At 39.8% G+C, this 15,701-nt stretch overlaps 1 protein-coding gene across 4 annotated transcripts in view; it reads right to left on the reverse strand.

Annotated features, from left to right (window-relative positions):
• Positions 1-15,701, reverse strand: part of PRTFDC1 (phosphoribosyl transferase domain containing 1) — a 110,378-nt gene that overhangs the window by 87,169 nt on the left and 7,508 nt on the right. For 3 of the 4 annotated variants that reach the window (XM_054503513.2, XM_054503514.2, XM_063669681.1), the window contains 2 exons: positions 12,532-12,638; positions 7,420-7,603 (listed from right to left, as the gene is read on the reverse strand). In XM_054503513.2, coding sequence (XP_054359488.1) covers positions 7,420-7,603; positions 12,532-12,635 — 288 coding nt within the window. In that variant the 5' untranslated portion in view covers positions 12,636-12,638. Of the gene's footprint in view, positions 1-7,419; positions 7,604-12,531; positions 12,639-15,129; positions 15,474-15,701 lie in introns of all 4 variants that reach the window. The other variant, XM_054503512.2, reaches the window with a different exon arrangement.

The raw sequence follows: 15,701 nt of genomic DNA on the forward strand, positions 1-15,701 counted from the left end.
AACCAGGGCAACATTTGAGAGGGAATAAAGGGAAAAACTTGGCAAATAATGCATCCACATACAAAAAAGCTGTCTAAAAAGTCACTTGCTGGCACCTAACAATACTTGCCTCAAATCCTCCTGTTTTTCCACTCAAAGTCCCTTAGAATAGATATCCCAAAAGGCCTCCCACTTCTACCCTGATAGAGCTTTCTCAAAACACACTAAATCTGATTGCAGTCCTAGCTATTTGGAAAGTTGAGGCAGGAGGATCATTTGATCCCAGGGAGGTTGAAGTTGCAGTGAGCTATGATCACACAACTGTACTGCAGCCTGGGTGATGGAGCGAGACCCTGCCTCTAAACACATGTACACATACACACACACACACACACACACAATCGGGTAGCTCAAGGGGCTGCTGAATTATGCCTGTTTCTTTTTGATTCGAGTCTCTATATGCTCAGGAGTTAGTATGAAGCCTGAAGCTCAAGGTTCTTTCCGAATTTTTCCGGATTTGGCCTCCTAAAAGCAGCAAGCAAGCTTTAAGTGAATCCAGAGAACAAGCAGGTGGAGTGAAAGTTCATGTCTTGTGGAGTATCTCCATGGTGCAGGGCAGAAAGAGGAAAAGAAAAGCATAGTTTTCCATAATTTACAGAAAAACCCAGTGTTAATATTAATATTCATTTTCTTAGAAGGTACTACTTGATAGCTTATTAATTCAACATATAAAACATTTCAGAAAGAAAAGCAGGTAATTGTCTATTTATGGATATTGTCATTCTTCCAGCAATTATAAAAGCTGGCTTAGCCGGGTTAGGTAAACGTCAAAATAAAGCTCAAGAAAAAATAATGCTGATTCATTTGGTCAAATGTTCTTCCTTTTAGCCTAATTTATCTCAACACATCTCTAGGGAGACTGTACGCTCCAGTGGTCACAATCTTGGGCTCTGGCGTCGAACTTTGATTTAAATACTAGATCCACCACTTACATGCTGCTTGACCTTGGGAATGTTACTGAACATCTCAGGTCTCCGTTTCATTATGTGTAATACAAATATAATAAGGCTACCTGTTTCTTATTTTGTGTCTACTATTGAATTAATCAAGTTTGGAGTTTCCTTTATTCCTTTTCATCCTCTTTACTGGCTGAAAAGTTATAAATAACATTCCTATTTTTTCAGTGGTCACCCTTAAGAGGTGCTGTTTAGAGAAATACACAAGGAAAAGGTATGAGAAATTAGAAAGAAATAGTAGTATTTAATTTGACATGGATTACAATGGTGATAGTTTCCGCAATATAAAATATATCCTGGGCCATAGAACAAGCCTCAAAAAATTTAAAAGAATTGGAATCATACAAAATACAGTTTCTGCAACAGAATTCAACTAGAAACAATACAGGAATTATGTATGGAAAATCCCCCAAATACTTGAAAATTAAACATGAGACAACCAGTGAGTGAAAGAGGAAATTAGAAAATAGTTTGAATTGAATGAAAATGAACACAATATATCAAAATGTATAGAGGCAGCTAAAGAAGTACTTAAAGGAAAACTTATAGCATTATATGTTTGTATTAGAAAATAAGAAAATCTCAAATCTATGAACTCAACTTTCATTTTATGAAACTAGGAAAATAAAATTAACCCCAAAACAAACAGAAGGAAGGAAATAACATAAAAGCATAAATCAATGAAACTGAAAACATAAACACAAAAGAGAAAATCAAGAAAGCAACAAATTGGTTCTTTGAAAGAATAAAAAAATTGAAAAACCTTTAGGCATACTGGTGAAGAAAAGGAAAGAGACAGAATATACAACTTAATAATATCAGGAATAAAGGAGAGACTATCACTACAGAGATTAAAGATAATAAGGGAATATTATAAACAACTTTATGTCCAGAAATGTGAAAACTAGATAAAATGGACAAATGCCTTGAAAGACACAAACTATTAAAGTTCACTCAAGAAAACTATTAGCCTGAATACTCCCATATCTATTAAATAAACTTAATTCCAATTAAAAAAATCTCCTAACAAAGAAAGCTCCATGTCAAGATGGTTTTACTTGTGAATTCTACCAAATACCAAAGACAAATTAGTACTAATTCTACACAAACTCTTTTGAAAAAAAGATGAGGAGAAAATACTTCCCAATATATTTTAAAAGACCAATATAAGCCTGATACCAGAATCAGAAAAAGGCACTACAAGAAAAAAAAACAAACAAAAACAAAAAACTATGGTTTAATATCCTCCAAGCACTTAAATGCAAAATTCCTCAAAAAATTAGCAAGTTGAATCCAGCAATATATGAAAAGGATAATATGTCATTATATTATATTAATGGAAAGATAGTCCAACATTAGAAAACCAATCAATGTATTTTACCATATCAACTTATCTAGAAAAAGCACTGATGATATTCACTCATAATTTTTTAAGAAAATACCAAAAAACCTCTTGGAAAACTAAGAATAGAAGGAGCTTCCTTAACCTGACAAAGAACATCTTCAAAAAACCAACAGTCAGTATTATACTGACTGAAAACAAGGCAAGGATGTTTTCTCCCACCATTCATATTCAGGAGCGCATAGGAGGTCCTAAGTGGCATGATCATGCAATAAAAAAAAATAAAAGGTCTGTAAGTATAAAGGAAGAAGCAAAATCATCTCTATTTAAAGAAGAAATTATTATCTTCATAGAAAACCCAAAAGAATCTGTGAAAAAGCTATTAGAACTCATAAGTGAGTTTCATAAGTCATAGGATTCAATATACAAAATTAATAGTATTTCTAAATACTACCCATAAATAATTGGAACTTGAAATTCAAATAAAAACTTACTGAATATAATAGGATCAAAATCATTAAATATTTAAGTATATATCTAACCAAATATGCCTAAGATCTGACACTCGAAAACCAGAAAACACTGAAATAAGATCTAAATAAATTAGGAGATATACCGTGTTCATGGAATGGAAGACTAAATAGTGTTACAATGTCAGTTCCACCCAAATTGATCTATAGATTCAAAACAATCTTGATAAAATTCTAATGTGTTATTTTGTAGAAATCAGCTACATGATATTAAAATTTATATGGAAAGACAAAGAACAAGAATAGCCAAGGCAGTGTGAAAAAGAACAAAGTTGGAGGACACATACTACTTAATTTACAGAGTTATTATAAAGTTACAGTAATCAAAGCAGTGACAGTGTAGATGAACAGACCTGATAGTGTCCAGAAATAGACCCACATACACATATAAAGTAAGCTGATTTTCAGTGAAAGATCAAAAGCAATTCCATGGAAAAGGATCGTCTTTTTGGCAAATAATCCTAGAATAATCAAACACTTCATGCAAAAGTGAAAAGAAAAGGAATCGCAATCCATACTTTATATCGTAGTAAAAAATTAACGTGACATGTCTCATAGACCTAAATTTAAATCTAAAACTATGAAACTTCTTTTTTTAAAAAAAGGAGAAAATCTTTGTGATCTAGAGTTAGGCAGATTTCTTAGGTACACCAAAAGTATGATCCACAAAAGGTAACACTAGATTAACTGGACTTAAAAAAATTTTTAATAATGCTCTTTGAAAAACAAAATGAAAAAACCTCACTGACTGGAAAATATATCAAAACATATATCTGATAAAAAATTCACGGACAATATATTTTTTTAAACTCTCAAATACAGTAATAAGAAAACAACCCAATTTTTTAAATGGGTAAGATAGTTGAACAAACACTTCATCAAAAAAGCTATATGAATAGCAAACCAGCAAATGTAACTATGTTCAAATCATTATTTATTAGGGAAATGCAAATTAAAACCATAATGTGATATCATCACCTGTTAGAACAGGTAAAATCAAGAAAAAAATAAGGAAAAACTGATAATACTAAGTGTTATTGAAAATATGGAGTAACAGGAACTGTCACATATGCTGGTGGGAATTCAAAATGATTCAATCCTTTGGGAAAAGAGTTTGGCAATTTTTTTTTTTTTTTTTTGAGATGGAGTCTCATTCTGTTGCCCAGGCTGGAGTGCAGTGGCACGATCTCGACTCACTGCAACCTCTGCCTCCCAGGTTCAAGTGATTCTCCTGTCTCAGCCTCTCGAGTAGCTGGAATTACAGGTATGTGCCACCATGCTTGGCTAATTTTTCTATTTTAGTAGAGATGGGGTTTCACCATGTTGACCAAGCTGGTCTTGAGCTCCTGACCTCAGGTGATCTGCCCGACTCGGCCTGCCAAAGTGCTAGGATTACAGGCATGAGCCACCGCACCTGGCCAGGCAATTTATTATATACACTCATCATATGACCTCCCATCTTGCCCCTAAATATTTACTCAAGGGAAGTGAAGTCATAAGTACACACAAATACCTGCATGTGAATATTTATAGCAGCTTTACTTCTAATTGCTTCAAAATAGAAACAACCCAAATATCCTTCAGCTGATGAATGGAGTAACAAACTGCACTCTATCTATATAATCAAATTCTACTGGATACTAAAGAAGAAGAAGAACTACTGATACCGTAAACCAAAAATAAAATTCTAAGCCCCCCAACTGTGGGGAATGAACCCCTCCTCTCAGCCAAGGGCATTCCAAAGTTAACCTGAAAAACTCGTTCAGGCCATGATGGGAAGAAGAAGCCAGACATGCCTCATGATGCCCTCCTCCCTTTAGGAATTGCTGATAGAATAGACCCCTTAGGTCTGATAAGAAACATTTACAATCTATTCTCTCTGAAGCCTGCTACCTGAAGGCTTCATCTGCATGATTAAACCTTGGCCTCCTCCACAACCCCTTATCATAACCCAGACATTCCTTTCTATTGATGATAACCCTTGCAACCAATTGCCAGTCAGAAAATCTTTTAATCTACCCATGATCTGGAAGCTGCCGCTTCCAGTTGTCCCACATTTCCAGACCGAACCAACGTACACTGTACATGTATTCATTGATGACTTCTGTCTCCCTAAAATGTATAAAACCAAGTTGTGCCCTGATCACCTTGGACACATGTTCTCAGGATCTCCTGAGGGCTGTGTCACAGGTTACTTGTCACTCATATTTGGCTCAGAATAAATCCGTTGAAATATTTTACAGAGTTTGACTCTTTTCATCGACAATACACACAATATGGATGAATGCATTATATTTTGATTTATGGATTTACTAAAGCTACATGCTATGATTATATCTGTAAGACATTCTGGAAAGGGCAAAACTTTAGGAAAAGAAAACGTATCTGTGGTTTCCAGGGCTTGGGGGTTCAGGAGGTTGACTATGAAGGACACAAGGACATTCTTTGCGTTGTTAAGGAAATTGTTCTATATCTTGACTGTGGTGATTTACATGATTGTATGCATTTGTTGAAATTCACTGAACTCTAAAAAGGATGGATGTTACTGCATGTAAACGGTGGCTCAATAAACCTGACTTTAATTAAAAAAAAAGTTACAGGTTTTTAAAATGCTGTTAACCAGAGACAAATATAATAAGGGTCAGGGCCAAGTGAATGAGAGAAATCTGGTATGAAGGAAGCACAGGGATTTAACCCAGAATGAAGATAATCTAAAGACAGAAAAAATTCTCAGGAAAAGATAAAACCAAGAAATCAGAGCTAAGATGTCTTCAAAAACCAGCTTCACTCTGGCCTGAGAGGTCGTCAGGAAAACACAGAGGATCTTAAGAAATCAGAACTAATTTCCAGCTGCTCTAGAACTGAGGCAACTGAGAGTCATATGAGGAATGTGGAAGACAGATGGGTGGCCCTGAAGACCGCTGTCCCCTGGTGAACACACCCTGCATAATCTTCTCCACTTGAGTGTGGGTAAGACTTGTAAACGTGGTGGGAATTCGCACCAAAGATTAGGTGACTAGTCAGGTGACTTTGAGTTCATCAAAAGGCAGGTTACCTGGGTAAACATGATCTAATCAGGTGAGCTATAAAAGAAGGGCTAAGATTATTCCATCAGACTTGAAGAAGCAAACAGCTAATGGTGTTGTGAACGACCTGTGGGGTAATTGAAGCAAACACTTGGGGACAACCCCTAGGAGTGGAGAGTCTACCAACTCCAGCCTACAGTCAACAAGGAAATGGGAACTGAGCTTGCCAACAGTCAGTGATCTTGAAAACCTCAGATGATATCAAAATCCCAACTAACACATTGATTTCGTCCCTGTAAGGTTCTGAGCTGAAAACCCAGCTACACCATGCTCAGATTTCTGACCTACAGAAACTTTAAGATAATACACGTGTATGTTGGTTTAAGCCACTGCGTTTGTGGTGAGTTTGCCACACAGCAATAGAAGGCCAATTCAAAGAGTGATTCATGAATTAAAATGTGTCAAGTTAGTTTAGTCAATGAGAATATTTCATGGTTTGACTCCAAGAGCTCCTCACCCAATAGTAAGTTATTTTTAAAGTTTTACTATGCATGAAATCAAAAAGCATCAAAGAAGTTAACATCATAGAGGGAGGAGGAGGGAGACTAAGGAAGCAACAGCTTTTTTTTTTTTTTTTTTGGCAAAGGTTTCATTGTCATCCAGGCTGGAGTGCAGTGGTGCCATCATAGCTCACTGCAGCCTCTGTCTCCTGGGCTCAAACGATCCTCCCACTTCAGCCTCTTGAGTACCTGGGACCATAGGCACATGCCACCACACTCAGCTAATTTTAAAAATTTTCTTTTTGTATATAGACACGGTCTCACTATGTTGCCCAGGCTGGTCTCGAACTCCTGGCCTCAGGGGATCCTTCTGCCTTGGCCTCCCAGAGTGTTAGGATTATAAGCATGAGCCACTGCATCTGGTTAGGAAACATCTTTGGAGAGTAACTCCATTAATTCTGCCCAGTGATGCCCACAGAAAGCCAGAATTAATGGAGTAAACTGGTGGAGGGGCCTTCTGCTGGAGTTCCCTGGCCTTGTTTCCTCACACTTGGCAATGTGCTGTCCCTATAGCCTTCCCTTCTTTACTTCCAGGCCACAACTGCAGCCATCCGAGTACTAAGACTCCTCTCTGGGCTGGACACCCTTCAACAGGTCCCCAGGACCCACAGTGACATCCAGAGTAGAAACAACAAATCAGTGTTCACACTCTGACCACACTCAGTTGTGGGGCTGGGCACCAGGATATAACCACTCACTTTATCACCATAAAAGAAAGCACAAATCATTACTGCTGAGTCTTCCCATATATGTGAAAATAGAGAGAAGGTCCCCACCCCACACCCTAAATAATATCATTTGAATTCTTATGTTAGGTTGCAGTATTCTTGCAAATTAAAAAAATTACCCTTCATTTTCATCTCCATTTTTAAAAACTGCACTCTTCATTTTCATAACATTATTGATTCTTTTATCCTAAAGCATTGTTAAATGAAATATCATAAAACAGAACTTGTAATAACTTACCCTGTAACTTTTTAGTCTGATGAAATCAACCTTCATCGAGACAAATCGATCTGAATTTCGGCTGATGTTCTTAAGGTGTTCTACAAGATCAGCACAGAACTTGTAACCTCCTTTAAGCACACACAGGACCATGATGTCACTATATCCTATATCTTTCATAATATCCTTGGCCAGCCGCTCAATTCTGAAAGAAGGATAAAAGATATATTAAGGCACAACTACTTCTGAGTATTTATGTTGCTTTAATGAAAATGCAAGATGTATTGTACATATTCAATTACTCAGGGGAATGTAGAGAAAAGCTTGGGAAACAGAAACCCACAGATAGAAAAGCTTTGTTAAGGTTGAACATAAGGTGCTCAAAACATACTTTTTTTTTTTTTTTTAAGATGGAGTCTCACTCTGTTGCCCAGGCTGCAGTGCAGTGGCATGATCTTGGCTCACTGCAACTTCCACCTCCTGGGTTCAAGCGATTCTCCTGCCTCAGCCTCCCAAGTAGCTGGGATTACGGGCACCCGCCACTATGCTCAGCTAATTTTTGTATTTTTAGTAGAGACGAGGTTTTGCCACGTTGGCCAGGCTGGTCTCGAACTCCTGACCTCAGGTGACCTGGCCACCTCGGCTTCCCAAAGTGCTGGGATTACAGGCATGAGCCATCATGCCTGGCAGTATTTACTGAATTCTAAAGAAGACACATGATCATAAAAAATGTACATCAGAATATCTGGCATGCTCCTTAAAAAGGAACATTTGGGTCAAGAGCGGTGGCTCACACCTGTAATCCCAGCACCTTGGGAATCCAAGACGGGTGGATCACTTAAGGTCAGGAGTTCCAGGCCAGCCTGGCCAACATGGTGAAACCCCGTCTCTACTAAAAATACAAAAATTAGCCAGGCATGGTGGCAGGTGCCTGTAATCCCAGCTACTTGGGAAGCTGAGGCAGGAGAATCGCTTGAACCAAGGAGGCAGAGGTTGCAATGATCTGAGATTGCACTACTGCACTCCAGCCTGCACGACGGAGCAAGGCTCCTTCTCAAAAAAAAGAAGGAACATTTGTTTCCAACATGATGAAGTAAGGAGGTGAACATATCCTCTCCAGAAAAGCAACTATAAAACTGGGCAAAACTGCCAAAAACAACCATCTCATCATGTTGGAAATCAACCAAAGGCATACAACAAACTGAGAAGCATTTAATTCTGAAAACACTGAATATTGGGTAGAAACAGCATGAGTCTGGGGCATTCTTGTGTGGGGATGCTCTTATTACCCCCCAGCCCCCATCCCCAGCTCTGTTGTTCAAACAGGTAGTTTCACCAAGGTGGTGCACTGCCAGAGGGAGCTCACCTGATTGGGAACACTGTAAGCTAAAATGGTCACCTTGGTGGCAGGGCTCCATTATCCTGAGGTGCAGTCCCTGCTGAGCAGTGCACTGGCAGGCTGGCTGGGGATTTGATAGGAAGTTCCAGGGAGGAGGTTAGACAGTCACAGAACAGGGGCACACAATAAGTTCTTCATGCATCTCAACTGACCAGAGGCTGTACATATGCACAGCAGAGTGAGTTCAAGCCACCCACACATCCCTGGACAATGAAGACTGTGTACATGTGCAGAGAAGGCACAAGAAGCTCAGGGGAAAGTAAACGTCAGAAAGATTTGAAAATAGTTGGAAATTTGAATCTACTTTCAAGTCCCCACACACCCCCATTAGCAGAGAGTGGAAGAGTTACTGGCTTGACGTGTTTGAGCACAACTTCTAACCAATTCTAGGCCAAACACTAAGCTATTCAAACACAGGGTGATCCCTAGTAAGTGAGGCTTAAAAATAAAAACAAGAGAAAAGTAAACCTCACAGACATCAGAAGTCACACAGTGAGGTGGGTGGATCTCTTGAGGTCAGGAGTTCGAGATCAGCCTGGCCAACACGGTGAAACCCCATCTCTACTAAAAATACAAAAATTAGCCGGGCTTGGTGGTGTGCACCTGTAATCCCAGCTACTCAGGAAGCTGAGGCAGGAGAATCACTTGAACCCAGGAGGCGGAGGTTGCAGTAATCCCAGACTGTGCTATTGCACTCCAGTCTGGGTGACAAGAGTGAAACTCTGTCTCAAAAAAAAAAAAAAAAAAGTAGAATTTCACAGAGTGGAAGATAAAAAAAGGAAACAACAACAGCAATGAATAGAAAATAGTTATAAATATGATAGATACCAAACATTATATCAATACTCATTTTAAATATGAATGGTCTAAATATAGCAATTAAAAGACAGACTGTCAGGGTGGATTTAAAAAAGATCTAATTGTATATTGCCTACAAGAAACTCACTTTATGGCTTACACCTATAATCCCAGCACTTTGGGAGGCCAAGGCAGGCAGATCCCTTCAGGTCAGGAGATCGAGACCATCCTGGCCAACATGGTGAAACCCCATCTCTACTAAAAATACAAAAAATTAGCCAGGTGTGGTGGTGCATGCTTGTAATCCCAGCTGCTTGGGAGGCTGAGGCAGGAGGATCACTTGAACCCAGGAGTTGGAGGTTGCAGTGAGCCAAGATTGCGCCACTGCACTCCAGCCTAGGTGACAGAGTGAGACTCTATCTCAAAAAGAAAAAGAAACTCACTTTAAAAATAAATATAAAAACACAGATAGATTAAAGGGATGGAGTAAGACATGCCATGCTAACATTAATCAAAAGAAAGTTGGAGTAGCTATTTTAATTTCAGACAGAGCAGACTTCTGAGTAAAGAATATGCAGGGATAAAGAGCATCATTACACAATAATAAGGAGGTCAATTATCCAAAGAGACATAACAATTCCTAATATATATGCTCCTAACAACAAAGTGTCAAAAACCTAATAGAACTGCAAGGAGAAACAGGCAAATGCACTATTTGGAGACTTTAACATCCCCTCTATCAGTAATTGACAGATCCAACAGTCAGAGAATCAGTAAGCATATAGTTGAACTGAGAAGCACCATCAACTGACTGGATCTAATTAACACATATACAATACTTTACCCCACAACAGCAGGATACACATTCTTCTTAAAAGATACCAGTAAGAAAATAATAAGACAAGCCATAGGCTGGGAGTAAATATTTGCAAATCATATATCTGATAAAGGACTATTATCCAAAATATATAAAGAACTCTTACAATTCAATAAGAAGACAAACAATTGAATTTAAAAATTGGCAAAAGACTTGAAAAGACCTCTCTCCAAAGAAGACATATGAATAGCTAACAAGTATACTAATGATTAGGAAAATACAAATTAAAACCACAGTGAGATACCACTAGACAGCCACAAGAATGGCTATAATCAAAAGGACAGACAATATTCAATGTTGGCAAGTATGTGGAAAAACTGAAACCTTCATATGCTGCTGGTGGCAATGTAACAAGGTGCAGCCACTTTGGAAAATAATTGGCAGTTTCTTACACTTACCAGAAAACCCAGAATTCCACATTGAGAAATCCATCCAAGAGAAATGAAAAGATATGTCCACACAAAACTTATATGTGAATGTTTATAGAAGCATTTCCACAATAGCCAAAAATGGGACATCCAAATGTATATCAACTAGTCAATCAATAATTAGCTATTGTACAATTTCCTTACACAAAATGGCCAGAAAAGACAAATTTACAGAGAAGGATGCTGGAAGTAGGAGCAGGGATGGGTTGCAAACAAACTTTTGGGGACGATGGAAATGTAAAACTGGATGGTGCTGATGTTGCCTGACCATAAAAATTTACTAAAAATCATTTAGTCGTTCACCTGCAATGGGTGAATTTTGTACAGTAGTATATAAATTAATCTTGTGTGTGTGTGTGTGTGTGTTTGAGACAAGGTCTCGCCCTGTTCCCCAGGCTAGAGTGCAGTGGTGTGATCATGGCTCACTGCAGCCTTGACCTCCCAGACTCAAGTGATCCTCTCGCCTTAGCCTCCCTAGTAGCTGGGACTACAGGCCCGTGCTACTATGCCTGACTAATGTTTTTTATTTTTTTGTAGAGACGGGTTCTCACTACATTGCCCAGGCTGGTCTCAAACTCCTGGCTCAAACAGTCCTCTTGCCTCAGCCTCCCAAAGTGCTGGGATTACAGAACGAGCCACTGCACCCAGCCCTGTAAATTACATCTTAATTTTTTTTGTTTGTTTTTTGAGACAAGATCTCACTATTTGAAACTAGCCCAGGTTAGTCTCAAATTTTGGGGTTCAAGTGATCCCCCCACTTCAGCCTCTGGAGTAGCCTGGATTACAGGTGCATGCCATAGCCCCTGGCTTATAAATTTATTTTAATGGTGAAGACGGACATTCTTGGGCCCCACCCTAGAATATCGATTTGAAATTTCTAGACATAAAGCTTAAGAATATGGGTTTTAACAAGTTCACTGGATGATTCTCTTGTACGAAGAAAAGGCTTAGGGTAACCCTACCCCCTACCCAGGAGTCAATCATGTTCTGACTGATTTTAAATTAATTTTAAATTAGAAAATTCAGGTAAGAAATGCAAGAATTTGTTTAAATTAGGAGCTTCCCAAACTGGTGTTAAGGGAAATCTCTTCTGAGAGTTATAAATAGGTAAACTGAGTACAAAGTCTCCCTTTGCACAAAAAATGGTTGGTTTAATTGTCAAAGTCAAGCAGGTTTCTTTTCTGTGTCCTTCTTTTCTTTTGGCTGGAATTTCCATATTTTCAATATGCTAATGTTTGTTTTGATTTGTCAACTGAGAGACAAAAATATGGGAGATACAAAATTTCCAACGTTTATTTGATCACGGAACTGTCCCCCCTCTGCGAGAGTGGGACTTCTATGCCACGGAAAAGCCATCTTAGGACATTGTTATTTTGAGGCTGTTACTTATAATAGCTTATGTATGTATATCCTTCTTACCATATTACCATACCGCCTGAACAAATGTCCAGGTAAACCATTCAGTTTAAGCATACATTCATTTTATTTCAAATTCACTGCCCTATATAAAAGTTCTCTCTACCACTATAAAAAGCAGCTCAGGAATAGGGTCCTAAAGTATATTGTGGGATTCACCCAAGTGTGGGCCAGCCCATTGCAGGACCAAGATTGACACAGGTAATCACACTCACCTGTCCACAATGATGCCATGAGGGATGAGGACATATTCCAAGTCTCCGTAATAGTGCTGTGGGTACGTGAATAAATTCAAGTCATACCCTGGCCAATCGTCCATAATCTGCAAATCAAATTATTTTGGTTATGGTATTTTTTCATCAGAAATTTCTGTTTAAAACATAATAAAAGAGTATCATTTGAAAGCAGAATTCCCTCAACCTATGAAAAGTTTAGTGGAACAAGGTTATTTGTTTCCACAACCTGATACAAGGCGCAGTACTAAAGTGAACAGAGCACTCCATTCCCAACTATTGGCATCATAAAATATTTGTTTTGTTTTGTTTGAGACTTTGAGACAGAGTCTTTCTCTGTCACCCAGGCTGGAGTGCAGTGGGGTGATCTTAGCTCACTGCAACCTCTGCTTCCCAGGTTCAATCAATTCTTCTGCCTCAGCCTCCCGAGGAGCTGGGACTACAGGCATGTGCCACTACGCCAAGCTAATTTTTGTATTTTCAGTGGAGACGAGGTTTTGCCATGTTGGCCAGGCTGGTCTTGAACACCTGACCTCAAGTGATCCACCTGCCTCACCTTCCTAAAGTGCTAGGTTTACAGGCATGAGCCACCATGCCTGGCCTATCATACAATACAAATATAAAGTCAGTGTTTTATAGCTAACCCGATAGTATTATTTATGAGGGCATATGTGTAATATATAATTTGTCTCCAAATTATGTATTTATATATTATATTTCTAATATATAATATATTTAAATGTAAATATATCATAATAAACAACATATTTGTAATTCTAAAATACATGCAGTATCATTATTATATTATACATACTATTACATTTCTATTCATTGTAAGTGCCTCATCTGCCTGGAAAAGATTTCTTATTAAAAGTATGTATCTCCTGGGATCAGAGTAGACCCAAACTTTTGAGTGTCTAGTCACTATAGTAAAGACTTTAAAAGGATGTACTATGTTGGACACTTAAACCGTCCTATTAGAAACTGATGGTCCAGAAAATTGACCTATTCACATAGTGGATGGACTGATAGTAAGTCTCCTTCTCTCTTAGGACTTGATGTACTAGTTTTACAGTTAGAATAGTAAAGAGGTGGGGGAGGAATGGAAGGTGAAGATGGAGTTACTTTTACTTTCGGAACATCAAGAAAAGATGTAACAATGAAGTGTTACACACTCAGATCATACTCTAGCTGTATTCCAGTTTCCCATTCTTTTTTTTTTTTTTTTCTCTCTCTCTGAGACAGGGTCCTGCACTGTCACCCAGGCTGGAGTGCAGTGGTGCGATCTCTGCTCACTGCAACCCTGCCTCCCAGGTTCAACTGATCCTCCAGCCTCAGTCCCCTGAGTAGCTGGGACCACAGGTGTGTGTCACCATGCCCAGCTAATTTTTATGTGTGTTTTGTAGAGATGGGGTTTTGCCAGGTTGCCCAGCCTGGTCTTGAGCTCCTGGACTCAAGCCATCCACCTGCCTTAGCCTCCCAAAGTGCTGGGATTACAGGTGTTAGCCAGCACAACTGGCCTCAGTTTCCCATTCTTTACTCACTCTTGCACACTTTGACTCCTCTGTCCACCTTTGAGCTTCTGAGGCCTTTCACAATGCAGACCCACCCTAATTTTCCAGCTCAACTCCCTACACCTTTGCTTCCTGCCTTCAGAATGGTTTGCTGTCAAGTCAGGATCCTTCCCAGCTCTGGGTTTCATTCATTCATTTGCCGTGCACCCCTTCATTCTCTCTCCCCCTTTCCTCCTCTACCTCTGTATTCTGAACTCAGAAGCCCAGGTCACACCCCACTTCTTCCTGGAGGTCTTGCTGACTGCCCCCAGCCTCTGATCTTCTTTCCCAAATTCCTGGTGCCCCTTGTAGCTCTCTGTCTTACCCAAGGCTCCCATGCAGGATCCTTGAGAAGGCTCCTGTCCCTTGGAATTGTCACTGACTCCTTTCTTTCATCCCCCTCAGGCAACACAGCAGAAAACTATCTTCAATTCCCTCGAAATTTATCCAGGACCACCTCTCGGCACCTCCACTGCTGTTCCCCCACCCCCAGGCCAGTCCATTGCCACCATGATTTCTCCCAGGACTGTCCCAGGAGCCACTACACTTGCCTCCCTGCTTCCACTTTGCAGTCCCTCCACATGGAAGCGGGCATGCTCCTTTAAAAATGCACATCATAGCCAGGTACAGTGGCTCATGCCTGTAATCCCAGCACTTGAGAGGCCGAGGCAGGAAGACCCCTTGAGGCCAGGAGTTAGAGATCAGCCTGGGCAACACAGCAAGATCCTGTCTCTGCAAAAAATTAAAAAATGAGCCAGGCAAGGTGTTGCCTGCTTGTAGTCCAAGCTACTCAGGACGCCAAGGTAGAAGCATCACTTGAGCCCAGGAGTTCAAGGCTGCAGTGAGCTATGACTGTGCCACTGCACTCCAGCCTGGGTGACAGAGCAAGACCTTGTCTCTCAAAAAATAAAAATAAAAAACAAAGGACATCCTATCATGGCAGCCTTCTGCTTAGATTTTTTTCAAGGGCTTATCACTTTACTCCAAGTAAAGACCAGAGTCCTCACTGTGGCTCACCAGGGATTACCTGTCTGACTCATTCCTGGCACTCTTCCTCTTCCCTCTGCTTCAGCAGCTGTTCTCTTTCAAGTCCTCTGATCTGCCAATCACATCCCTGCCTCCTGAGCTTTGCACTGGCGCCTCCTCTTGCCTGCGACACTCTTCCTCCAGATTTCCACATGGCTGTCCTCTACTTCTTTCAAGTCTCCATTCAATGTCACCTCTGCAAAGAGGCCTTCCCTGACCTTCATAGCCTGTTTTACCACTGGATGACGTGTGTGTGGGTGGGTGTGTTCTGTCGGAACATGAGCTCCTTCTGGCGGAGACTTTTTCTGATTCGTTGTTGAATCCCTCAGTGCCCAGAATGCTGATCTGGAATATGGTAAGTGCTCAAAAATGTTAAATGAATGAATAGATGACACAGTTTCTATCCTCTGGCTACCTAAAAACCTGAACTCCAACCTGAACTTTCAGTTTGTCTCCTTGTGATAAACAGCACCACTGTTCAAGGTTCTGGAGATTCCAATGTGTCATATCCACTGGCTGACTGATGGCCACATGGTGTATATCATCTATGTTATTTTGTAAGCGACAGAATCT

This window comes from Pongo pygmaeus, chromosome 8, assembly GCF_028885625.2.
Source record: "Pongo pygmaeus isolate AG05252 chromosome 8, NHGRI_mPonPyg2-v2.0_pri, whole genome shotgun sequence".
Classification (NCBI taxonomy): Eukaryota; Metazoa; Chordata; class Mammalia; order Primates; family Hominidae; genus Pongo; species Pongo pygmaeus.